The sequence below is a fragment of the Phaenicophaeus curvirostris genome, chromosome 1, assembly GCF_032191515.1.
Source record: "Phaenicophaeus curvirostris isolate KB17595 chromosome 1, BPBGC_Pcur_1.0, whole genome shotgun sequence".
Classification (NCBI taxonomy): Eukaryota; Metazoa; Chordata; class Aves; order Cuculiformes; family Cuculidae; genus Phaenicophaeus; species Phaenicophaeus curvirostris.
In genome coordinates this window covers 186,919,570-186,946,810 of record NC_091392.1, presented here as the reverse complement: position 1 = coordinate 186,946,810, position 27,241 = coordinate 186,919,570, and the positions used below count along the sequence as shown (strand labels likewise).

The 27,241-nt window shown below is 39.9% G+C and overlaps 1 protein-coding gene across 1 annotated transcript in view; it reads right to left on the bottom strand.

Annotated features, from left to right (window-relative positions):
• The window catches only part of FLT1 (fms related receptor tyrosine kinase 1), a 115,602-nt gene that overhangs the window by 67,314 nt on the left and 21,047 nt on the right, over positions 1-27,241 (bottom strand). Inside the window, exons 4-10 of the mRNA XM_069882886.1 lie at positions 22,107-22,231; positions 19,004-19,166; positions 18,780-18,916; positions 17,094-17,268; positions 15,121-15,238; positions 13,018-13,187; positions 12,444-12,603 (exon numbers count right to left, since the gene is read on the bottom strand). Coding sequence (XP_069738987.1) covers positions 12,444-12,603; positions 13,018-13,187; positions 15,121-15,238; positions 17,094-17,268; positions 18,780-18,916; positions 19,004-19,166; positions 22,107-22,231 — 1,048 coding nt within the window. The remainder of the gene's footprint in view (positions 1-12,443; positions 12,604-13,017; positions 13,188-15,120; positions 15,239-17,093; positions 17,269-18,779; positions 18,917-19,003; positions 19,167-22,106; positions 22,232-27,241) is intronic.

Sequence of the window (27,241 nt, the reverse complement as noted above, 5' to 3'; positions counted from 1 at the left end):
ATGCAACCAGAAGTAAGTTCAGCTTTAGAAAAGGTCTGTGATGTGCAGAGCTGGCACCAGCGGGGGCCCTAGAGAAGTGGCCTGGGGGAGGGGAGCCAGCCTGCTTCTCAAGAATACATCAAGCCCTTGAGGAAGCTGAGTGTGCCATGTTTGAAGATGCAAAGATAATCACAGTGCTGGGAACCGTCTTGTGTAGCAGAGGAAGCCAAACAACAAGAGGAAAGCAGCATATGCTCCTGATTTCGCACAGGAAGCTAGCAGCACCTCCTGCCAAAGTGAGATAAGAAAAATCCCATGGCCTATTCTGGACAAGGCCATGGTTATCAACCTTAGCTTCACACTGTCCTTACCCTGCTCTGCAGCCCGCTCCCTTTCCTAATGAGTTTCAGAGCCCTCACCTCTATTAGCATACAGCATGCCAAGCACAATAGTGTGGTATATTTATAACTATCAGTGGGGAAAAGTTTCCATGGTAAGAGTGTACTTATGTCATCTTAATGTATTTCACTGAAATCCAACTACAAACCAGCTCCAAGCAAAAGTCCTACCTATGAGACTACTGATCTCAGAAGAGAAGTGGTTATGTCGTCACCCCAGTGACTTATAATGGAGCTTAGAGGCTGAGGTAAAGCATTTGTCTACTTATTCACAGGATAGTTTTGACTACATGACAGACAGTCCTAAATGAAAGCCCTAGACCCAGCTTGTGTCCAGACACATCATCTTCCCCATCCTGGAGACAGGAATTTACAGTTTAAGTAGTACTATGACAATGAGCAGCAAAAGAACCTTGATCCCCATATCAGTTGGAAAAATACTCATCTTCTGCCTTGTCACCTTCTCAGCTCCTCCCTCTCAGACCCTACTGTGTGATGCCAGAGACCACTGCAGTCTTTACCTCCTGTAATACCACATTCAGTTCTCTAAGCATTCCTCTTGGCAAAGCCATTGGCAGACTCAATCACACTCTTGTTTAGTAAGGTAGTATTTGGCAATTGCACGAGTGCTAGGGGCAAGAGGAAAACACTCTGCCACAGGTGGTGACTTTTTTGAGAGTGATTAAGAGCAGGCACAATATTTTTCTCAGCATCTATCTTTTTTTTTTTTTTTTTTAGGGTAGCAATCAATTCCTAGCAGCATCTAGGAAATGTTATTACAAACTCAAGTTGGGCTGACTTACATCTTTCAAGAGGTGGTAGTGACAATACTAACTTTAAGACAGGAACTCCAGAAATTCCTGGAATTGTAAAGAATGTATAGGAACTGTTTTCCACTTGGAAGTTATCAGAAAAATCTGAATGAGATAGTCCTCGCCTGCTCCATGCCTTGGTATCCAGCACCGTGCAATTGGTAGTGTGAGGCTGGCATAGCCACGTGTCCTGGGGAATATTGAGTCAATTTCAGGCAGGAAACAGAGAGGGAAAATAGTAGCAGGGAGCGTGTATGGGCCGTGAAACGTGCCTAATGGGGGTCGAGGGGGAGAACGTGTGCTGGCCCCCCGCCAATGTGCTCTGTGAGCTTTGGCTGTAACACCATTAATGCACTTGTCCATTAGGAAGCTATGGTTCAAGTGTTCCCACTCTACGTCAGAAAAAAAACAACAGAGGTTGAAATGCCAGCCCCGTCACATTCAGTGGCAAAGCTGCGGCCATCTGGGAGTTCATTCCAAGCACCTTCCCCTACACAGACTCACTCACACAGAGTACGTGGGTTAGTGGGGCTAGGAGGAAATCTACAAATAGCATGAGCTGGATACGGTTTACATCACACATTGTAGTTTGTTTATTTATACCTATTTAGGATCTCAGCAAAGAATGCTAAATAAGAAGTCACAGTGAGAGTGGTGCAAGATCCTCCTTCACAGGTCTCATTCTTAGCTTTTCTGCTTTTACTGTTACTGGTCTGTACTGCTGCCCACTGCAGCATCAACGCTTGCCCATCAATAACGGAACATCACCAGCCCATCTCACTTTAGACACACTCAGATTCCCCAGAGAACAGCAGCTCCCCATCACCACTCCTCACCCTTGGTCTCTAGTGTGGGAGTGGAGTTGTGACCACGTACACTGGAATCTATCAGCTGTGCTGAAGTTATTAACTGATGAGCTGCAGGGTGGCTGGAAGATTTCTCAGTGGCCACAATGCACTAGTCTGGGTTTGGGGCCCTGGTGCACTGCTCAGGTGCCAGAGTGAGGACTGAGTTATTATCTGGTTTGTAGGATGCTCTGTGTCCCCACTGAGGGGATACTTAGACAGAAAGTACATTCTCTAGGTGAGATTCCTGATGCCCTCAATGCCTCATCCTAGTAAGCATCTTTGACAACAGTAGGGTATATAGTATTCACAGTCTTAGAATCATAGAATCATAGAATCACCAGGTTGGAAGAGACCCACCGGATCATCGAGTCCAACCATTCCTATCAAACACTAAACCATGCCCCTCAGCACCTCGTCCACCCGTGCCTTAAACACCTCCAGAGAAGGTGATTCAACCACTCCCTGGGCAGCCTCTGCCAGTGCCCAATGACCCTTTCTGTGAAAAATTTTTTCCTAATGTCCAGCCTAAACCTCCCCTGGCGGAGCTTGAAGCCATTCCCTCTTGTCCTGTCCCCTGTCACTAGGGAGAAGAGGCCAGCACCCTCCTCTCTACAGCCTCCTTTCAGGTAGTTGTAGAGAGCAATGAGGTCTCCCCTCAGCTTCCTCTTCTCCAGGCTAAACAACCCCAGCTCTCTCAGCCGCTCCTCATAAGACCTGCTCTCCAGCCCCTTCACCAGCTTTGTTGCTCTTCTCTGGACTCGCTCCAGAGCCTCAACATCCTTCTTGTGGTGAGGGGCCCAGAACTGAACACAGTACTCAAGGAGCGGTCTCACCAGTGCCGAGTACAGAGGGAGAATAACCTCCCTGGACCTGCTGGTCACGCCGTTTCTGATCCAAGCCAAGATGCCATTGGCCTTCTTGGCCACCTGGGCACACTGCTGGCTCATGTTCAGTCGCTGTCAACCAACACCCCCAGGTCCCTCTCCTCCAGGCAGCTTTCTAGACAGACTTCTCCTAGTCTGTAGCACTGCATAGGGTTGTTGTGCCCCAAGTGCAGGACCCGGCATTTGGTCTTGTTAAACCTCATGCCATTGGACTCTGCCCAGCGGTCCAGCCTGTTCAGATCCCTTTGCAGAGCCTCCCTACCCTCCAGCAGATCGACACTTCCACCCAGCTTAGTGTCGTCCGCAAACTTGCTAAGGGTGCACTCGATGCCTTCATTCAGATCATTGATGAAGACATTGAACAGGGCTGGACCCAGCACTGAGCCCTGGGGAACCCCACTTGTCACTGGCCTCCAGCTGGATTTCACACCATTTACCACCACTCTCTGGGCCCGGCCATCCAACCAGTTTTCCACCCAGGAGAGTGTGCGCCTGTCCAGGCCAGAGGCTGACAGTTTCTGAAGCAGAATGCTGTGAGAAACTGTGTCAAAGGCTTTGCTGAAGTCCAGGAAGACCACATCCACAGCCTTTCCCTCATCCAGCAGCCGAGTCACTTTGTCATAGAAGGCGATCAGGTTTAGTCTTGTTGCACATCACCATGGCTCTAAGGAAAAAGAAATTGTTTGAAAGCTGTATGCTGCCTTTTCTGCTATTATCTAAATGCAAGCAGCTAAATAGATAGTGTTTCCCTTCCACAGTCATTCTTTCCAGACATTATGGCCTGTCCTGAACTAGCCCAGTATGCTGCCACAGAAAGCTGAATGACCTGAACTATCTCAAAAGAAGGAGGAAGATCAACAGCAGCCTTACCTATTCCACCTTTCAATCCTTTATCAGCCCATGCTCATATTTCCACAGGAAAAATTTCCTTTGACATGGGCAAAATTGAGCACCATGCAACACCAGCTATTCACAACAGAAAATTCAAATACCCAAAACTGAGGGTCATCGAAAAACACATTTAAATTTCAGTTTCTTTGCCAGTAGTTAAGACCCTTAGCCATTAGAGAGCTCAACAGCATTTGAAAGGAACTTTCAGCCACTTTCTCACCTTGAGTTGGTTACTAGATCAATATATTTTGCTTCTTCATCCTCTGTTTCCTCCTTCACGCTCCTTAGCATTCTTCATGGACACAGAATGCCATCACATTTCAGCCAATCCTCCCTTCCTTCCTTCATGTCCACCTCCTTTCCCTTCTTTGCTAGACGGTAAACACTGTCATCTCCCCTGCAGTCACTTTAACTTAACCTCCACTTTCTCTCTCCAAGAGTGCTCCATGTCCTCCACAGAGGAGCTGAATGTTGGCTGGAACTAGAGACATCACTCAAAGCGTAAATTTTCCACAAACACTTAGAATTTCTTGCTGGGAAAAAGCACTTTACTTTAAAAGTCTGTGTTGTACTGAAAGGAAGTTCTGATTTGTTTGAGCAGTTAGAAACTTAAAGAAAAAGCCTGCATGTGCAATGTTCACTCTTACACTCTGTTTCTTCTATTTCAAAATACCTATAAAGTCCAACACATTGTTCAGACCCTTCCAGCGTGAGTTATTTTCTACACACAAGTCACCCCTAACAGCTCACTTGACCTCTATACATAACCTCACATCTATAAACTGCCAAGATCCAGGTTATTTCCAACATCTTCTTTTAATGCCATAATTCCCTTCCTTTCCTTTGCTGTCCTGACTGGATCCTTTTGGCTCTAGAAAGGAGTTTACATAGTCCTTAATACTCCCCATCTTGCTGACAAGCTGGAAGCACAGCTAACACCTTTTCCACTTCCCAGTGATGAGCAGATGAGATGAAAGAGCTATTGCTGCACTGAAGTTGTGTTTTTCAAGATGGTTTGTTTTCAGCCTCACTGCAAGTAAGGGTCTGAGAGCACCTCAGGGCTGGCTGGAGCAAGGGACTGGAAGTACACGAAGAAAACAAGGAAGGGATGGGAAAGAATGGAGGGAAACATTTTTAAGGAGAGAGAGGAGTTGATTAGAAGGAAAACAGGAAGATAAACTACTGACAGATGTGGATATAAGACCAAGGATCCATCTACCCCATATCCTGTCTCAACAATGACCATAAGCAGATGGTTGGGGATGAGTAAGAACAGAACTAACTTCAGGTACTTCCTCCTAATACTCCTCCAGTCACCAATCATTATCAGCTCAAGAGTTTCCTGCAAAGAAGCCCATTTCTACACTTTAGTGGACTTTTCTTCCAAAACTTTGTGCAAACTTTTCAAACCCTTAAAATCCTCTAGCAAGGATTTTCATAGATCTGCTACCCAAGACATGAAGAGTCATCTCTTTTTTGTGTTCCAAATTGTGCTCCTCCTGGCTCCATTTAATGGCCTCTACTTCTTGAACTGGAACAGACATACACAACTGATCCTCAGACATCTGTGCCCTTCACAAGCCTGCAGATCTCTATCACGTAGCCCCCCAAGTAATCTTTTTTCAGCCTGCAGAGCCTTGACCTCCCTCTTCACTCATCCCTCACACATTCCTCTCATTCCCTGAAATTCCTTTGATCCTTTTTGTTGCCCCTTCTGGTGTGCTTCCCAGTTTGGCTGAATCCTTTCAGATGAAAGGATCAGAAATGCTTATAGTATAAAAGATGTTGGCAATTTATGGATTTACTTGGAGTTATCGTGGTGTTCTCTATTTTGTTCTTTATTTCTTTCTTGGTAATTCCTAGCACTTGATTTGGATTTTGAGCTGCTTTCACAAAACCCATGTATCACAATGTTCGGATCTCTCTTTGCGGTATCAATGACCAGCCAACAGCATTTTTACATCTACAGCCTCTTTACACTTATATTTTATATGTGAAAGTCATATTGCTTTTTCCTATGTACATCATGCACATTTATCTTCAGTGAATTTCATTTGGCAGTTTATCACTCAGATACTCAGATTCATATAGTTCTGCATTTCTTCACAATCAGCCCTCATCCTTAGAAATCTGAATAACTTAGTATCATCACCAAACTCTGTCACCTACTTACCACCTTTTCCAGGTTATTTCTGAACATGTTGACAAGTACAGATCCCAGCACCAGCTCCTGAAAAACTTCACAGGTTGCCTTCCTATGCTGCAAGAACTGGATGTTCCTTCTTAACCTCTGTTTTCTATTTCTTAACTGAATATTTTTTTAAGAGCATGATCTTACCTCATATGTGTGTCAGTTCAAAGCCTTCTGCAAAGGCTTTTTTAAGGCGTACACGTAAAGGGAAAAAGGATGCTAACTCAAGTTTGTATATTTTTTTAAAAGGTGTACTTGATCTAGTAATAGTAGTCCATTCATAACCACTCCTAAGCACACACAGAGTTTGACCTGGTGCCTTCCTTTGGCCAAGAGCCCCTGCTAGTGCAGGAGCAGGCTTCTGGCTACAGGGTGGGATGTCCAGCTGGCTCAGACATCATCAGTGTGCAGAGCCTCACTCACGATGTGCAGTCCTCACATACAGCCTGTCACACACTTCATTTTCTATGGGCTGGCCCACAGTGAGTAAAAGATCAAGTAATAACATCCCATTGCCCGCATGAACCCTTATGTGTTCTTCCTTAAGACTGGGTGTCACACCATCCCTAGTAAAGCCACCAGACCACCCTGTGAAAGCAATAAAAGGAAAAAGAAACTCGGGGGGAAAGAAAAGGAACAGCAAATGAAGAAAACATAGGAGAGTAAGGGTTAAAAGTATGATGCTAAGTAAAGGACTCCTGACCATCTAGGTGTTACTGTAGTCCTTATGTTTTAGGTTTGATCAATAACCAACTAAACAAATTGCTTGTCAACATAATACATTTTGCTTTCCAAAATGTTTTAAATAGACTTGGAAAAACTTTGATTTAAGATGATTTGAAAACTAGCAATACAAAACTCAAAAGCTTAAGCTTCCGGTTCAGGCAAGACTCATAGTGAAACTATTTAACAGCTTGCAGAATAAATTCATTAGTGCATTCACTATGTTACCCTGAGGAGAGACTGGGGCAAACTGTACTCAGTGTATAGCATGTATTTCTCAAGCTTATTTACCTATATGTATATGCCAGGTCTGATTCCTATGGCATTTTATTAGTAAAATATTAAAAAATACCTAAAAAATTCAAAAATACTGCCTGAGGACAAGGATACAGTCCTACTAGTTGCTTTCAGAGGACTGACTTTGGACTCACAGTGGAACTGTGGAATGAGATGCTTCAGCACGTTGCTCCTTCAGGCTGAAGTAGATCAGAAACTATTTCACTTCTCCCTTTCTTCTGGTTTCATAGTCTCTGCAAGTCCACACTGCTACAACATTCACTCATGTCCTTTCCTCTGCATTTTTTAAAGATATATGAAGAACACAAGGTCTGATTTCTATCAATGCCCCAACCACAGCAAAATAAGGGAATAGTTAGCAATATTTTTTCATGTAGACTTTTTAAGTACCTTTACATTACTAGACCGCTGAAGGAGGACTTTCTTGTGGTAGAAAGTGGAAGGCATAAAGGCCACTAGCCAGCCAGATCCTCAGACAGTGTGAATTTAGAGCTGAGGATCTGGACACATGTCAAATTAAACAAAGGCATTTTTGAACTACCTGTTTATTAATGGCATCTGACCTACTTTTACCAGCTCTAAGGACTCAGACTTCCCCTTCCTGAAAATAGAAGGTGGCATGAGGAACAAAAACAGTCACTGTGGACAAACTAATGGGCATCAATGTTTGCAGACATCCAACAATTAAATTTGGGTGGTTCAGTACATTTCTAATTAAGTACAATTAACATTTGTTCTTTGCTTGTTCATTTTACATACCTCACTGATGTTCCAAATCTTATTTCCCCTGATAATCTATCCAAGCACATCCTAATGATTCTGCCTTTCAATCCCTTGTTAATACACTGACATAAACGATACAGAAATGCAATTAAGACTGCTATGCACACATGCCCTGCTTCCTCTTTCACTGAAGCTGGTGGGAGTCTGGCTATGCACTTTCATTGTGGAAGTTTCAGCCTTTCTATATATCTGCAGAAATTTCAAGGAAAACCTCTAGGTTTTGCCTTTCTGAGATCCACAACATGTACCTCTTCTTACCACTGCAGTGACAAGAACTATTTCTGTAGAAAACCACTCACGTGATCCCACCTTTGCACTGCAGACAAGCCTTGAAGGCAGGTAATATTCCCTTAATCATAGGTGTTAAATCGTCAGTGATTTCAATGAGGATACACACACACTAGAGTGGCACAAATAATGTAGTTTCCTGAGATTAGCTCTTTGGCAGCAGTACCAGCTTAGGCATTGCTGCACAGCCCCTGGTCTCTACTGCCTTCTTCTGTCCTCAGACTCGGTTATTCAGCTCCTTCATTCCCAGTCTCACCACTCAGGTAGTTTTACCACCGAGAAGAGTTCATATCCTGACGCTACAGTCAAGGAGGCAGAGAATGAAGTATTTGTTTTTCCAGTGACTTTGATTTTATAGGTATTTCACAGAATCACTAGGTTGGAAGAGACATCCAGGATTATCTGAATACAGTATTCAAGGTGCAAATTTCCACAATACCATCAGGTTTCTTTCTTCCTTGTGCACAGAGAAAAAAAAAATAGAAGCATAAAACTGTAAAAAGTGATGTGGTGGCAGGGCTGTAAAATAAAAATCTGATATTTGGTTTAAGGCTAAACAAAATGACTGCTCAAGGAGAGAGGGAGGCAGAGAGGTGGTGGGAGAGCTGGAACACCCAAGGTACAATTTCAGTGTTTCACCTGCTTCCAGTTTCTGAAGGGCTTATTGGTCACCCCTTGGGCAGAACATGATGAATATCTCTCTTGAACTTCCTACATGGAAATATCCAGAGAGAGAAACTGCCCCCAAATGACACTGCACAACTGCTGAGGAAACTGGTTCTTCCACTGAGCAATATCAATGTCCCACGTGCCTTTCTTGGCAATCTCTGCCAGACCAGTTTAAGATAAAACCAGATCTGCTGAAGAGAGTCAGGTCAAGAACCATTAACATCAAGTACGTTCCCGGTGTACAAACGCTCATTCTGCAGCCTCAGAGCTGACAAGTTTTAGGTGGAGCCGGGTCTGGCTGGCTCCAGAGACCCTCGACAAACCCTGCCACTGGCTGCCCCTCTGCTGACAACCCAATCTAAGCAAAAACAAGGCCAGAAAGAACAACTCCAGGGAGGCAGGGAAGAGGCCAAGGAGGCTGACAGACGCTGTAAAATGAGTGTCCCACAAGCTGCCTTTTGCTATATCCACTCAGCAACTGCAGGCTGCCCAGGCTGGGAAGGTTCACATCTGCTATAGAGCAGCAAAGTAAGCTGGAGTTAGATAGAACTGGAAAAGAAGTTTCTCAGTCATTTAAGAGAGACTGATTTTATTATTTTAATTGTACTTTATTTTAACCCTCATTGAATCTTCTACTGTCTTTTGCCTGCCATCTCTGAGTTTACTAGCTCTGCATAAGCTTTAAAAAAACCCCAAACAGTATTTTTTTGCCTCTGGATTTTTTGTTTTGCCTCTTTTTTTTTTCTTGATTCTTCTATGTTTCCTTGCTGGGGTGAACATCAGAACAGACTCTTTCCACTTACCCATCTACTTAGCTAGCTTGCTAACAAAATGTCATTTAATGGCAACAGAGTTGGTTTGAGCAAAGTAATTTTAACACAAAATGAAGAACAGGGAATTTTAATGATGGTGATCTCTCCACATTCCTAAAAGTCAAATTTGTTGAGCAATTTTATAGCTTATTTTTTTGTCTTTTTTTTTTTTAATTTGCTACCAGGAAACTATGGAAACAATTTAATTTGGCTGGCCTCCTGAAACTGATCTGAATGATTTAGAGAGAAGAGTTATGCAAATTGATTGTATTAATCACAAAGCATTAAAATATGTTTGCATTTTATTTAAAAGCAATGGTATCCACTGAGGTATTTTTAGATTTTCGAAACCAAAATACTGTCTGGAACAGAAATTGAAACAAGCAGCCAGATAACCTAATGGTTTCTATTAAGAAGCACACAGGCAACATTTCTACAAAAATAAAAACATCTAATTTATGCACCATGTGTCATTCCCCAGCTTACAGTTATAGTACTCAAGTGATGTGAAGTTAAGCACATACATAAACTGTAGAGCAAACAGATCCATGGTCTTCACAGCAACAACATCTTTCTACTCAGAGTGTGCCTCTGTCCCACTGAGGGACATGCAACAAACTTGATGAGAATCCCTACTGCCATGCAGTGAATAATGGTAACCTGTTGGGGTTTACCAGCTTCAGGTGCAAGGTACACCTGTACAGAGAAAGAGGCACCACTTGAGCACAAATAGAGAAACACTGGGCATGTAAATCCAAAAAATTGCTATAATAGCAGAATAGGATACATTTTTTATCTGTTGCACAAGGCACACACACCTTAAATCTGCTGTTTAGGCAGATCCTTTGTTTCCTCAAACAAAGATGAAAGTAAAATGAAATAGGTGGGATTAAAGAGTCCCCAGTTTGTCAGGAAGAACACTCTAACTGGCACAGACATCAGCCTGAGCAAGATGTGCCAGCTGCCAAGAAGCCTCCCTTATCAGAGCAGGAGGAAAAACATAATTATTCAGGTATTTCTGCCTTTCTGTGACAGTTATTTGACATCATATTGTTCAGAGAGTCTTTCCACTCCACTTATGCCAACAATTAAAAATTATGTCCTCCAGACTACACCTCCAATGAGCGTTTAAAGGAGAAGGAAGGGGAGGGGGCTAAAGAGAACTGTCACAGAACAATTATGAAGGCAATTTGGAAGCAAGTCTGGAAACAACGTTGTAACAGAGCCAATAGCTGATTCAAATTGTTACATTTCTCCTTTGATCACCTGCTCAAACACACTTCTAATTAGCGTTTAATTGAGTCTACAGTTTAGCACATTATTAAACACCTGCTTGCAGATATTAATTTATATTTCTGATGACACACTCTGCTGTGCTGTACAGAAGGAAATATTTGAAAATGGAAAAGCACCACTCCAACTCCCAAAGAAGAACCAACTGTTTCATCAGTGCTGTGCCATGATTTCAATCCAGAGTATGCACAGATGCATAAACACTTGAAAGAAACCAAATATTGAAAATTTTCATATATGCCTTCCACAGAGTTTCCTTACTTAAAAGACATTGCAGTTTCTTTTATCTTACATCTTGCACCTATAAGCAATACCAAATCGCTACTCAGAATTTTGTGACTTGTCCTTTAAAGGTAACATATCAGATGATAGAGGTAATGCAGCCTTCACCTGCTCTTGAAAAGAAGAATTTCAGGTTAAACCTATTCTAGTAAAAAGAGAGATTGTTAGTGCCACCTCTTGGTGAGAAGGGCACAGAAAGCCACTCATTCGCAAAACCCCAAAGTAAGACATAACTGGAAAAAAACTATGCGTGCTTCTAGGAAGTGCTGACCACTCTCTGACTGATCACAAAGAACTTACAGCACCCTTAATTTGAAATAAGATGCTTGACCTATTTAATTGTATATGGTGTCTTGTATCCCTGCAGTTAAGCATGTGCTTAAATATTTGACTGGATTGGCACTGAAACCCAATTCTATGCAAGCATTAAAGAAGTTAAATCCTATGTAAAATCATTAGCTTCACTTGAAACTGAGAAAATGTTGGTTCTTAAACTTCTGTTAGGTTTTTAGACATCTTTGTACTGTGATCCAAATACCTTGTGTACTTGAACTCTCCAGTAGTAGCTTAATGCTAATGTCATTGTAGAGTGGTAATCTTTCAGACTGTCAGACTTCATGATTGAGCAAGGGCTTTGGATGAATGAGTCAACACACAAACTTGTAATTGTAAGAAATAAAGTTGAAAATAAAGCTTAAATATAAAAGAGGATTAGTTAAGTGCCACATATGCACCGAGCTTATTTGGTGCCATTTATATTTTACCCTGTTGAAATATCACCTGGAGAATGCTGGGCACATTTGGCTTGCTGAACTTAATCTATGAGTCAACGTATCATACCGGAGATTTGACCTTCATAATGGAAAGAGTCTTTAAGATTATTTCTGTTGAATTTCAAAAGAGAACACACAGTGGAATCACTGTGAATGGAGGAAAGCATGGAAATCTCCTCCATGAGGAAGCCTGTGAACTTCACAAGACATTGTCTGCAAGGCTTCCCTCATAAAAATTAAAAGCAATTATCGCCTCTGGATATTGCATGCATGAAGAGTAGTGAACTGTAAATAAACCTGAGTAGCAATATGAAATAACAACTCTACCCTCCGCTGTCCAATAATGATGCAGAAAAAACTGCATTGTGCCTACATATTTTCTAAAAATACATAGATAAATGTATACAAACTCCATTAACAAAGCAATGGTCACAACAAGCTTTATTCTTGTAAAAAAGTAAATATTTAACAGCAATAGTAAGGAAAGACATGCTAAATATAAGTAAGGAAGCTGTCTTACCTTGTTTTAGAATGGTTTTGTCTACAGGGATACCACATCCATGTAATTTTAGGCTGAGGAATACCATACACGGTGCATGTCAGCACTTGTTTGCTGTTCAGTAAATAGAGATTGGGATCAGGGAATGATGACACAGCATTTTCGTATATCTGAGGTTTAACTGTAAAGGGTAAAAATAGGAAAGTAATTAAAAGCAGCTGATTTTCAATGCATTGCATGATCAGGAAAATACTACATTCCTGCAGGGTGAGTGATAAAAAAAATCCCCAGGAGAACAAAAAAACCCAGCAGGAGTAAGTCCCGTCAGATGAGCTGTTAGTAACACATTTAAATCATCAGGAATAATAACTATGTGCCATAGAATACAGAAATCTTTCTAATGAAAACCAGTATCAGTCACTGGATTACAAGATAGGTCTGACACCTTGCATATGGAGATTGGATTTGAGTCCATGAAAGTCAATAAGAAAACCCACAATGATCTCAACTGTGCAAGATCAATGAAAATCTAGTTCAATGACAATTTTAGTCTTTACATGTTCAAGGGAAGCATGGGAACATGCTGTAAGCTTACCATTTACTGTAAGAGTGACTGTAAGATTCTTAGACAAGTTCCACTGTCGTATGCTCAATATTATAGTGTAGTTTCCAGCATCTTCCTCAGCAACATCCTTAATAATTAAGGAATAGTCTTTAGCCATGTACCGGGCACACTTTTCGGCAGCAGGCAGCCCATCTTTCAACCTGTTTGGAAGAATTCCAGAAACCAAAGTTTTGAAAAATAATGTTGCTTAAAATGCCCGCGTTATTTCATTTCACAACATTTCTCGATCTTTTGGCAAGGACTGAATTTACAGTCTGAAATTCTGTTTACCAGAGGCTTATCCTTCTCTTAGAAATAAGATTGATGATCTTTAGAAAGCACCTTGGAGAATACCATTCTATATATTAAAATTGATAAGGATCTGATAGGATTCTACAGTGCTTGAGAGTTGCTGAAAATTACAAGTCTGAAGATCCTAGTTTTCCACGCTTGTGCCACGACTTAGCCTAGAAGACAAGCATTTTGGCTAAGAGTCATTCACACAAATAAAGGTTGCATCATCCAGCACTGACCATTTCTTTATTACAGTATTACAGTAGCCTAGGCACAGCTGTGATTTTAGGAAGAGGAAGAGTAAGTAGATTAGATAAGCACTTAAGAATCAGATATCCTGGTATCAAGTGTATGTTTTTAAAGATAACAGTAAATCAACATACAAAGTACTAACTGTTGCTCACACACAGATTCCTGAAGAAGCACAAGATTTTTCTTCAAAGTCTAAAATACAGCATAAAGCACAATTTGGTAGATTGCTGTATGAAGGTTGACATGACATTAGTGGAAGAGAGCAACAGAGTTTCACTATGATGATGGACTTGATAAAAATGATTCACAGTATTTACAGAAAACTATTACTGTTATTATAGGAGCACTAAAAATTTAGCCTAGGGGCTATGGATTTATTCATTTCACTGTATCCATAGTTTACAGAACAACAGAATAACTGAGGCTGAAAGAGACTCTGAAGATAACCTAGTCCAATCCCCGGTTGTCCAAGACTATTTTCAGTCTGGTTTTGAATATCTCCAGGGACAGAGATTCCACAGCCTCTCTGGACTGTTTTCTCCAGTGTCTGACCAATCTCACAGTGATAAAAAAATTAAGATTCCTGTTTAAGTGAAATTTTTTGTATTTCAGAAATTTTAGATATATATGTGGAGTCAACAATATTGACCATTAAATAAACAGAAAATATTGTATAAATGGCAAACTTCACCTCCACTTTTCCCCCTTAATTTTCCATGTGTAGATATAAATGTAAAGGTTTTGTAAAAAACCCCAATATGTTTGGAGAAAAAGTAATTTCTGTCTGTGAGTAACATGAATTCTCACTGTTCAGGGATGTATGGTATGTTTTCTTAATCAGTCTTGTCATAGACCCTTTGTTAAAGTGCAATTAATTGAGCCAGAGCTACTGGTATTTAAAATTACTTAAATTAAAAAAAAAAAACACAAACAACTTGAGATCATGAATAGATAACATTGTTCCATATAAAAGTGGCTTGAGTTAATACAAAAAACTGTTCAAAAGATTTCTTAGCACAGTATACAGGAACCAAAGTGAAGGCTCCAGTCACTGAAGTAGGTTTACAACCTGCAGATCACCATATAATAAAACCAACTTCTATTGCTCTTCCAACAGTGCATGTCTGTATAACTCAACTCAGTTATTTTAATGAAAGTCACCTTTTCTTTCTCCTACTGTCTGAAATGCAAGGTCAGGTCACATATCTAGGTCTGAGTGAAGTTGGACACAACACTTCAGTCAAGGTTGGCAGAGATATTTAGCTCTAGAGTGTCCACTGATTTCAATAGGAGACATGCCTAAGGTATTTGAGGATCTGAGCTTTAAATTCTCCAGATTTTCTTTTTTTGCACTTGCAAAATGGAGATAGTGTTCTCATAAATTGTTAAAACCCAGGACAACCCTGAATGTTCCAGTAAAACTCCACAAATGTATTGTCCCCAGTTTGTTGCCATTTCAAGGGACATTATTTGAATATTTTACCAAGATATTATTTTTTGTCTAAGAAGAGGTCCAGTATGCGTTATTGGAAGTAACTGTTTTCCTACCATATAACCTCTGGAGAGGGAAATGCCTTCACTTTCATTGACAAACGATAGGATTTTCTTCCAGCTACAGCTTCCAGCGCAGTTTTCCTTCGACGTTTCAAATTAATGAACATTTTATCTTAAACAAAAGAAAAAGAGTGCACCTATATTACTGATGTTCGGCCTGCAAAAGGAGTTGTTCTACTGAAGAGAACAGAAATCCAGACAAAAATGAACTTTAATAACTTTGGTGTTACCATATGGGAACAGCAAGAATAAAGTCTAACCTCCTAAAGATCTACAAAATATAGAGAAGAATACCACAAATACACAAGAGACTGAGATACACTTCCCAGGCCACGAATCTGTCTGGAGAAGATACACTCTAGACAAATTCATATTGGGCTACAGTCAAGCAAAGAAGCACTAGTTTCAAACCAAGAGGTAAGATGGTTCGTGGTACATGGGAATCTTAACCAGATCATCAGTGAAAGGTGACCCTTCCACTCCTACAGGCCAAGAATCAATGAATGTTCCAAGACAAAATATTCTGCCAGAGAGGATATGAGGGACCTTCAGAGAAACAACAGAGGAAAAGGCAGAAACTTTCTGTATCATTGGTAAACAGCTGTTTCATCAAACAAACAAATCTTTATCACTTCATTGGAACAAACTCAACCTGCTGGAATTTGTTCTTTTCCAGTTGTACTGCCCCATATTTCAAACTCTCTGTCAAGTTGATGGGTTTTATCAGAGGCAATAAACAATAACAGTCACACAATACATTGGAAAATCTCTCCCCCCACCCCTTCTAAACCAAACTTGAGCAAAATAAAACATTCAAAACATGAAAAATTGTTTGTGTTTCCTTTTGATAGTACCTATGGTGTAACATTTACTGACTGAATAAGGACATTGAATATTCATTAAACAAGAGCAATACTTACACTTGACATGTACATTAAAAATAAAATGCACAAGACAAATCAGGAATTATAAAGATGCAACCTGATTCTGAAAACCCTTATTAACACAGGCTTTTTCTATTATGGATATCTCATAGATAGGGCTGCTTATATGAATAAAAATGTACAGGCTAGCTTCAACACTTCCAGCTTCTCTGACTTTCATTTTAATCTAAAACACAGCTTCTGACAGCTTCAGCTTATCTGTTTAAGAAAATAAATTAATATCATGATTCATCCTATGCTTCCAGTGATTTAGTCCAGAGCTTAAACAGAGCAAATGGTCCAAAATACCCCCTAAGAATACTAACATGGTGTGCTTAGTCCACACTTTCAGATGACAGAGAAAACGCACCACAAACCAATATTCTGATGATGAATCATCTGTCATAGAGGACACGCACAAGCCACTTGGTCTTTAATGCTAGTAGCTTCTCATAGAGTCCCAATATAAAAAAAGTCCTAATTCATATAGATTTGAAAGAACACCAGAAATTTCCTGATTTCACAGAAGGGACAGGCAGACCACAGGGAACTCTATTAAGGCTTCCACCATAAAATTATATTAATGAATTGTAGTATCTTGTCCTTGTTTAATTTTTTTGAACAGTCCATCAGCTACCTGCTCCATGTAGAGCTGGAGTATCTATTTCTTCTTCATTCTTCATAGAAAACAATTAATAAGCACTGTAGAAGAAAAAGTTTGATTCTTCTGTCTCAATGAAGCTTGTACATTTTTTTTGTAAAGTATAGTTTAACTGATTGCTTCTGTCAAAACCAATCAAGGACAGGGTCATCACAATATTTAGCAGACAGAGTGATCAAACTGAACATTAACATGTCTGCTACCAACGATACAAATCAGTCATGCAAGAAAAGGCAAATATTGTCTCTGACCTTGTGCCTTTTTCTGCCCATGATGAACATGCTACAAACGCACTTCCACTTTGTGCCAGGATGTAAAGCTATGGTATGACTGAAATTGGTACATGAACATTCAGTATTCTACAAAACTGCAGCATTCCTTACCATAAACAATGACTGTTGTGTTAACAGCTTTGATTGATGGACCACTCTTCACGTGGCATGTATACTGGCCTTTATCAATATCACGCACTTTGTCAACAACAAGGATACTGTAAAAAATATTGGCTTCTGCATTCTTCTGGTCAATGCGCTGCGTTACAGAACCTCTCTTCTTTGCCTATAAAAACAAAAATGAACAAGAAAGAGTTTTAATGATTGTTAAGATTTTTATTTTACTGTACTTCCACCATACCTTAATAAAAAAAATCAGATCACTCTGTACTGCACAGACATGCAATAGACACCTAACATTACCAGAGGGTCAACAGTAAAAATTATAAGTAACGCTATATGGCAATTCATTCCTGTCTTCACCAAAGTTCTAGTAGCATCTAAATTAGCTCTTTCCAAATGAGATTATCCTTTCTCTATGGCTTGCCATACCAACATGCCCAGATTTTCACTGCTTCTAGTGCAGCACTGCTTGTAAAAATCCCTGAAGCCACAGTGTGAAGACTAGCGTGTAGTTTGGTGCCTGGAATCAGTGTCCATAGGCAGCAGATATATAAAAGAAGAGGGCATTAACACAAGAAGGGGAGACCTCTGGAAACGCTGTAAACGGAAAAGGGACTAGATCTGGCAAGCGAATCGCAGGGTGGAACTGAAGATAATGTGAGTTTGAAGAGTTATTTCCTGCAACTCCTCCTCAGCCTTTGGCCTCTAAGTTTATTTAACTCAGGACATTGTTGGTGTCTTATGAACACTGAGTGCCCTTCAGTTATGATCCAAATGGAAACAAAGCAGGATTTCACAAGTGTGGTGCCTGGCTAGGTCTTGGTAAAGCAATAACGAGCAACATTTGGAGCATTTCTTATTGCCAAGTTGTTTATTTCTGAGGTGAAAAGATGCCAGGGAAAATGGCAGCAGTATGCAAGAAACAATTGTATGAATCTTCTCTATATGCTGTAATCATAATTTCAGCTTGTCATTAGGCACAGTGAGTGACATAATAAATGATCTTGACTTGAATGATCAGCAAAAATCAAACTGACATGACAGGAATGGGAGTTGTAAACCTTAAACCAATGTCAAATTTCTTACCAGCTTTACATAGACTGCCTGGCAGTTATTTTGTAAGCGACAAACATTTATAAGGATGCTCCCAATGTTGGGGGAGGAGAAGCACATTCAAGATCATTCCTGAAGTTGTCAAAACAAGAGGATTGTTCAAGTGACACTTAACAAATGAGATTTTGGCTAGCTAGATCAAAATATCTTTTCTAAACTAGCTTGAGTTGGGTACCTTACTGTCTGCCAGTCTTTGAAATGTATGTGTTGAGAAAGACAGCCTCACTGAAAATGTTTTTTGACACAAGAGAGTCCCTGCCTGGGATTAGGTGATAAATTTCTACCATTTTTCTATGTAGAAAAGAAGCTCACAGGAATGAAACAACTCTAGCATTCACTTACAATTATGCAATATAACCAGAGTACCTTGTGTAAACATGTTTACTTACTTAATTAAGCAACAGAAAGAAAAAAGAAACCTTTAAAGACATGTCAGCAAGAGTCAGAATGATAGAATGTGAACCATGGCAAGCCTTTCAAGGCAGAATTCCTCCTGGGATGTTAGGTGCAGCATGATCTATGGGAAACCCCTCATTTCTTCATTTCAACCACAGCTCTCACCTCTCCAGGATAAGTCCACGTCATCTGCACTCTGGTGTTCCAGGCTGCCGTGACAGTGCAGTTAATTGTCAGGCTGTCTCCTTTCAGCAACTTCACAAGACGCGGGGTGCTTAACTGAACATCAAAAATTGTGTTGGCTGCATGCGATGAAGAGAAAGAAAAGTGAGTAACACCACCAGGGCAGAGTGCTTCCTGAATGATGGGGAGTGGAGAACACTACTTACTTTCTCGATGTGTTAGGTACTTCGTGCTATATTTGCGTCCACCGATGGTTGTCTCACAGCTCAGGAGCCCTATGAATTTGTAGGTTGCCTTAGGTATTCTGAAGCCTTTCATACTGTCCCAGATTATTGTCTCACCATCAGGAAATAAGCTTTCTCGTGGAATCTGGAAGTGTTAAATATGCATCATTAAAAAAAAAATCATCTTCATGTCACTCTCTAATCACAGCAGTGTAATAAAAAGGAATGGGAAAAAAACACCCTAAAAAATGCCAATCAAAGTAGAAAGGATGACATTCAATTATGCAGATTTTTCAAGTCACGTTTTCATCACAAAGCAGAGGAAAAATCTGAATGAAAAATGTGAAATGTTTTGTTTGTTTCCAAGATTTCATTATTTATAACAGCATGTAATTTATGACACAATAGATTGATACTACTAGTAGCCTCAGCACTTGGTCTGTTATTCTGTTGGCTCCTAGTTGGCAGCTAAAGTGCTCGTCTTGGTGAACCTTTGCAATTAAGTATCCTGGTTTTACCACTGAGACACAAATACACAGAATCACCAGGTTGGAAAAGACCTCCAGGATCATTGAGTCCAACCATTCCTATCAACCATTAAACTGTGTCCCTGAGTACCTCATCCACCCGTCTTTTAATGTGGCACATTTTAAAAATCTGGTACTTTTAAGACCCTCAGAAGCTTAGGACCCAACAAGTAAATCCACCAGGTGTTTTTAAACTTAAGACCTGAAATCCAATACAGGAATATCTGGACATCTAATTAAGCATTAGATCAAAACTATCAATTGATTTCACATGTCTTTATATGATCAGGAAGAGAAAGGGCAATCAGCTCTTGCACATACAGGTTATATCAAAACTCGAAAGCTAAATTTGAAACAGGAATGAAAGATTCCATCCCCGTTTCCTCATCCTTGTTTTATTAGCTTCTTGATTTGTAAGACTCCTCCTATGTTACATACAATTTGTACAGATGTTCAACCTGGAAGTTAGAGCAACACAGTATCTCAAAAGGTTGACTGAGGTAGAGATGCAGTTTTAGTACAAAAAATAATTTTTTGTAGTGCTGAAGATGGACAATAAACCTCCCCCACATGGGTCCACTAAAAATAAGAAGTAGCACTGCACAGGAACAAAACGCTAGAGGCAGTGCTTATGCAACTGTCCTGACAAGTCCTTTCAGAAGGGAGAGATTACAAAAAATATTCCGTGCTTTGACTTCCTGGCAATATAGAATGCAGGATCTAATGTCTCTAATGCTGAGGTTTTCTTTCCAGCTCCAGAGGACTTCATTCTGGGGACATCAACCTCTTCCTATATTGCTAAATGAAAACCACAGAATAGCTTTTGCCAGCTCTCCAAAAGAAGTAAGTCTGCAGCTGTGAAATGCGTTTAACATATCTCTTAATTACTGTGAGCAAAAACTTGCTGGAATCTTTATACATGGGTGTCACAGATGACAAATAAAGTAAGATATGATGTAATGCATTGTAGCTTACATACTTCAGGAAATTCTGGGATGAATTAAGGAACACATTTATTTTTCCTGGAATGCAAAACATGTAAGCAACCAATCTTTTCTTTCAAGACTTGGCTCCACCTCCTCTTTCTCCTTTCCAGAGTATTACATCTGGTTTTGATGGTGTAAACTTGCGTCTTACACCACAACCCCAAGCTAAAGGCAAACTGATACAAAAAAACAGAGCAGATATGTCTCAATGTCCTCCAAATAAGGAGAAAAAGAAATGTATTTTGTTTAATAAGAGAGAAGCCCGGCAGGAATTTTCTCAGTTAGGAATTTAATATGCTGAGACTTCAGATGTGACATTACAGTGTCCAAATAAGTTCCTACTTTCCAACATCCACCCTACAGAAAGTTGAGCCTCATTTATTTTTGATTCCATAGCCACAGATTCTTGTGCATCATCCACTCGTGGTGCACTTCTTGCAGAACAACTGTGCATATGTGCGTGTGTACACACATGAGGTAATATCCTAGGTCAGATTACTTTCTTTTCTCTGAATTTTGCTTTCTTTTGTGCAATTTAACAGGTGGGAACCAAGATGCAAAATCATTATCTGCATTAGCAAAGCAGCACTGTATAGAATTTGTAAACCTCTAAGCCAAATTAAAACACAGGATCAAATCTGTGACTGATGAAAAACTGTAGTCAAAGAGGAATCAAAGACTTGTATTTTATGGTGGTATTGTTATTGCAATTGCATGTTATTCTATTAAAAAGACAAATTTCTTTTCCTTGTAACAATGATTGACACTTATGTCACTATGCATAGAACTCCCTTCAATTAGAAACAAAACATCACTTGCATCTCCACATAATTTTTAAGTCAATAAAAATACTTTTAAAAAAGAAGCACTATCCTGTCTCAGTACCAGGTACTTTGCTAGATACATACAGGTCAGGTCATGTCCATGTAACTCCCGAGGAAACTAGGAAAAAATGCTTTTCCCAAAACACAAAAAATGTCTAGATTTTCTAAAACTGGTCCCAGTGTCTCAATCTCTGCACAACCTTCCCTACAAAGAGAAGCCATCCCTTGTCTGATAAGTGCATTCATATGTAAAAGGAAGCAGCAAAGTCACTGGTGGGAGTGAGGTAGTGCAAAGGCTTGCAGAGATCCTTGTACAGCCCCAGCAAGTCTCCAGGGACCGCGCTTACTACATGTTCCAGAGAACAGAAGAGGAAAGGGGAGGAAGGGCAGGGGAAGAGGTGAGAGGAAATCTCTTCTCCTAACAAGAAACACCTTCCTGGGCTTAAGAAGCCTTTGTCAGTGAAGATTTAATAAAACAGTACTAAAAGTTTAAGTTTCTTCAGAAAATTCACATCCGGGGCAAGAGATTCTGTGAGATACAACACAAAACCTCCAGGGTTGAAATGTTTCTAAACATACTGACACCCAGAAACCTTGTTTAAGAAATAGTAAATCGTTGAAATATTTCAAAAGCATTACAACAGCTGTAAATAAATAAATAAATAAATAAATCCAAAACCAAACCCCCAAACCCCAAAAACCCTATCATCCACAGTAGCACTTTCAGGGCATACTTAGACTGAGGTACCTTTTTTAAGGTAACAGCAATGTTTGGTGCTGTGACTCTGCATGGAATGATCATTTCTCTTCCTATAGTCATGTGTATTATTTTAGGTATATCACTGTGCATCTCTACAAATGGATTGCCCGTATCTGCAAGGGAAGAAAAAGAAAAGGTTAGTATCTGAAATCTTAAGACAGTGTACGGAAATTGTAATGGTGCATACAGCCTTGAAAACAGACTAAGTCTATTCATAATGAAAGCTAGACAAAGTCTTCAAATCAATATTCTGTTTACTTTTATCTAGACAAGTTCAGAAAAAAATAATATTAAATATTTGAAAATATATTTATCTTTCAATATCGATAGCAGTATCTCCTTTAAAACATAGGACAGTTAAAGTACATTTTTCCCATTAAAGCATCATCTCTAATGCTAAGATATGCATTTCTTATTTCAGGGTATTTCTATTTTATTATCACCAGAAGAAGTAATTCTATGGGAAGTAAGCTGAAATTCACTTATCAAGTGACCCCTACATAAGCCATGTTCCTGCTCTCTGCAAGAAAACTGATGGGAAAAACTCACATTAACTTCCCCAGCAGAAAGAATCAACCATAAAAGTATGGCTGTATAATCAACTCTGAAAATACACACCAGTGAGAGTTAATTATTCTCCTTCTTTCCACTATCACAATGCCTCCATGTCTCTTTTGTAAGTGACAAGGTAACAAAAATGCCAGGAAAACGTTCATTCAGTTCAACTCAATAACTAAAGCTTGGCAGAGTAATTTACCGTCCCTTGAACAATCCCTTTAACAAAGGGCATTGTCATAAATAGCTTGCGCTGGGAACAGGGAACATTGCTGCTGCTGCTGCTATTGTTGGGACCACTTAACAAAGAGGGGCTCAAGCCACAGGCAATGACTTCAAATCTTCTTTGCAGGTGTTCAGATCTGGAGGTGCGGTTTGACTACCAGTACAGATACACTAGCTCGAAATTGACATAAGGTTTGGCTTTTAACTCTTAAAAAAGTGGAACCTTCAGATCTTAATTCTGTGCTTATCTACAGCTCCAATGTTTTTTCAGGCAAATCCTTTTCTTTTCACTCAGTCAAAAATCTTAGAAATAACAATGGAAATCTTTATTGGAAAAGAAATGAGTAAAGCTACCAAGAACTGACCCTTTACAAATTGCTTAAATTAAATGACCCCTTAAATTGCTGTAATTTACTGAAGTACTCTGGTCCTAGACTTCTGCACATTGACTTACATTCACTCAAATTCACTTCTCTTTCACATGTATGATGCGCACTTCCCAGTGTAATAAAACTGTTCTGCCCTTAGGATCTTTTTTCCTGGTTATATGCAATAATATTTTTGCTTGAGATATCAAACAGGAAGAGAAGTGAATTCTACTTGAATGTATATTGGGGAAAATCCTAGGGTAGAGTATTTCAAATGGACCCTAGGATATCGAAAAAATTCTCCTGAAGACGTTTAATGAAACTGTTATACAAACTTCCTAAAATGAAAGACTGCCACAATGCTTTATTTAATAATAACTGTTACATGTCCACCAAGATTGAAAAAGGAACTTATGAGTAATAAAGGATGCGTATGTAATAAAACATACCCTAAGGACTTGTTAGGCTGACGTTTCCTCTGCAATACGATTCAAGGAAAGACCAAGAATGAACCTATTTGTAGCATTGGTGAAGAGAACCTTTTTTGTTTTCCAGGGGCTGCAGCCACAGAAGAGGTCACCTGCCCCTTAACAGCACCAGACAAATGGTTTTACTATTCCCCAAAGATTCATTTGTCTTTGTCAAAAAATTAAGAACCCCTGCCCCAAACCCACAAGCTTTGCAAAGTGGTTTCCTGTATCATAATCTCCAGATCATTACAAGTGTGAGGAAGAGCTGTTCTGGGGACTACCGGTGCTGTCTGCAGACATAGTGTCACCACTGTTTGATGCCAATATTGAGGCCATGGGGGCTGTGCAGTTCAGACCTCACAGGATTCCTGTCTATCCAAAGGTAAGGACAGGAAATTAGCACAGAACACCACACTTGGTTTTTTCTTCTTCAATGGAAATACACATTCACGCCTGGAGAAGTCAATGAAGTGCTGAATAAAAGTCAACTAAATGCCCCGGCTTGTCTTGGTAGGCTTTACAGCTCAGTCACAGCCTTTCTTGGTACAGTCCCCGCAGTGGTACGCCACGGCGTCTCCATGCCCCCGCTATTCGCGTGCAGAGCTCCCATTGACATCACCAGGGACTTCCGCCATGGGCCAGAGGGCAATCAATGACCCCAAGTGCTCCAAATGTCTTCCTGCTTTTGATTAAAAGAAATACGCATCATGTTTCCTAGCACAGTTTTGTTTTCATAATGAGTGTGAAGGCTTTTCCTGATTCCCTTTGATTTTATTCTCCTTCTGTCTTAATGGCCATAAGGGGATACTCTCAGTGCCTCAAGAACAGAATCTGGTCTAGGTTCTTCCAGAATGGATCGGGCAAAGCCAAACGTACAGCAGCACCAAGGCAAGGTACGTCACATTGGCAGGGTGTACCAATGACATGGAATCCTTCTGTTCCCCAAATAATAGCATTCTTTGCTTCTTTTTTCCTCTTTTCTCCTCATCAGAGCTCTAGATATTGCCAGTGGCTGCTACTATATTTCCTCGCAATTCCTTCCTGAGGGAAGGTAAACGTGAACCTTCCCTGAAGAGCTTGCTGGCAGCACATCCAGGATGACCTAACCTCCTGTCAGTGGTCTTCTAGGCCAGTTTCACTGACTTTCATGTTCAGAAGGCTCTAGACATAAAAGGAACATCACGATTGACCTATCTTGAAGGCCACATCCAAGTTACACATTCAGCTCCACTGGATTTGTAATAGAAGATCTAAGAAGGTTGACCTTGTTTTTTGTATTTTTGTTCAGGATTTTCTTTGCTTCAGAGCTGCCTGCAAGGTTAGCAAAATGAAAGATGGGCAACCGGAATATTTGCATATACTAAAGGTTACAAGTCAGTTTGGTGTATTTTTAAATTGTGCCTGGAATTAATCACAGTGTGTGCTGGTTGGACTGTGTTCCTTACAATATCTCTCAGTTACAATCAACATGAAACCACAGAGAGTATTCATGAAATCACAAAATCTATAAAGGTCACTTGCTATATTGTTAAAGAACATAAATAGCAGCTCTTTAATAAGCTGGTTGGCAGCCAGATAGAAACTTGATAAGAAACTTAACACAAGCAATATTATGTCTGGTATCAGTAACCGGTCTGGGCTATTTATGGCGTTTGCACAAACAACTAAATTAGCCAACACTAAAATGCCAAATTCAGGAAAGATGGAGAGGTTCTTTATTTCCACAAGCTTCAGCTACTGTTCTTGGGTTTGTTTTTAATAATCTGAGCTATGTAAGTCAGAGTACTTACACATATATTTGCAAGCAAAATAGCCTCTGTAGCAGTCTGAGCTCCTTGAAATCTCTGAAAATTTATCCTCTGAAGTTAGTCTAAAATACCTACTTACACTTGGCTTGACAATAAGTTTATTTTCAGTTAAAAGAGTCAAAACAGTTTCCTCACGTTCACAAAACACTGTTTTCCCTCATGCATGTGAAGAGGACCAAAGTCTTCACTAAAGTACAGACATGCAAACCTCATTAAGTTAAAGCACCAATCAACAAATTCCACTTTCCATTGTAAGGATTCACCCTAACTAACTTTTATCCCAGTTAAATTAGTAGGGCTGTTCAGAAGTAATCTGAGGAGAACTTTGCACATCAAGAATAGCTGTCATTGCACTTACATATCTAAAATGTAGACATTTCTCACTGAGCTAGGTGGCCAAAGTGTTAGTGCTGTCACTGGGGAGAAAGGGGGAATTCTGCCATCAGACTAATCAGACTCGTTTTAGACATTTGTTTCATGATAAGTTGAATAATGCCCTAGGAAAGGCACCCACTCAACCTGCTCCGAGGTAGATGTCTATGTCCCTTAAGGGAAAAAAATTCCATTTTGCATGTCTGGAAGCATATTACTTATCTGCAAGAAGGGCTTTTGCACTCTTGTCTCCTCTTAGCCTGTAAAATAATGCTCTTCAAATTAAAATTATTTCTAAGCCTTGAAGGAAGACTTGAGATATAAATTAATCATCACAGAAGTCCAGGGGAAAAAAAAAAAAGAAGAGGAATAGTTTATATCTAGAGCACATTCAGCCACAAAGCATTGCTAGCATAATTGTAGAGTGATTTTTAGGCAGGATTTGTTTGTTTTCCTTTGGGGCTTGTTATGCTATGTTATCATCGATGTAGGTCCATAACACATAAAACAAAAGTAAAACTCTTAAGGAGAAGTACTCTTATCCAGATTAGTCAGGAAATCCCCACTAGAGCAATCACTGTGTTCAGAAGGTGATATCTAGAAAGGTGATTTGACTTTAGGAACTTTTTCAGAACTTCAGAACTTCTATTTTCTCTCATGCTGGTTTACCATGGACTTATATTTCTGTTTCATTAGGAGGTACAAGCCTTGCTGAGGAAGAACAGCCTTGGAGGGCTTAATGTCTGATCTTTGATGCTGCCAAGGTGTCCACAAATTTTCCACTCAACACAGTGTACTATAACGTAAAGTCTATGAATATATAATGACAAAAGCTCAGTAATTATAGGTGATTGACATCAGCACGTCCTAGTGGGCTCTGTTTTGTAACAGGAACATCATTAGACACTAAAAATGTGTCAACATACTTGATACAGCTGTAGCATAGTTTAATTTCAACTAGTTTACTTTTCTTAAAAGGCATGCTATCATATTATTTACTCTGACAGTGTAAGCCAAAACCTTAGTGCTCATACATTAAAACTGTTCCAAAAGCAAAGACAGAAAAAAAGGCACAGGTGAGGAAGAGCTTCCCAGGCCTCAGCAGGTTCTTCAGTCAGAACAGTATTTCTCAACAAGAAGAATAAAAAAAAAGAAAAAGAAATTCTCCCTTTCTGTTAGCTTTCAGGGTGTTTCGTCTTTCTGCTTTTTCCACTTGTTGCATTATTTTTACTTTGATGCTTGCAACCTTAAGTGATCCTTTTGGGGAACTCTTCTGATGCCCTCCCTGCTCTGCCACATAGTATCTTTAGAGTTACAGGAGCCAA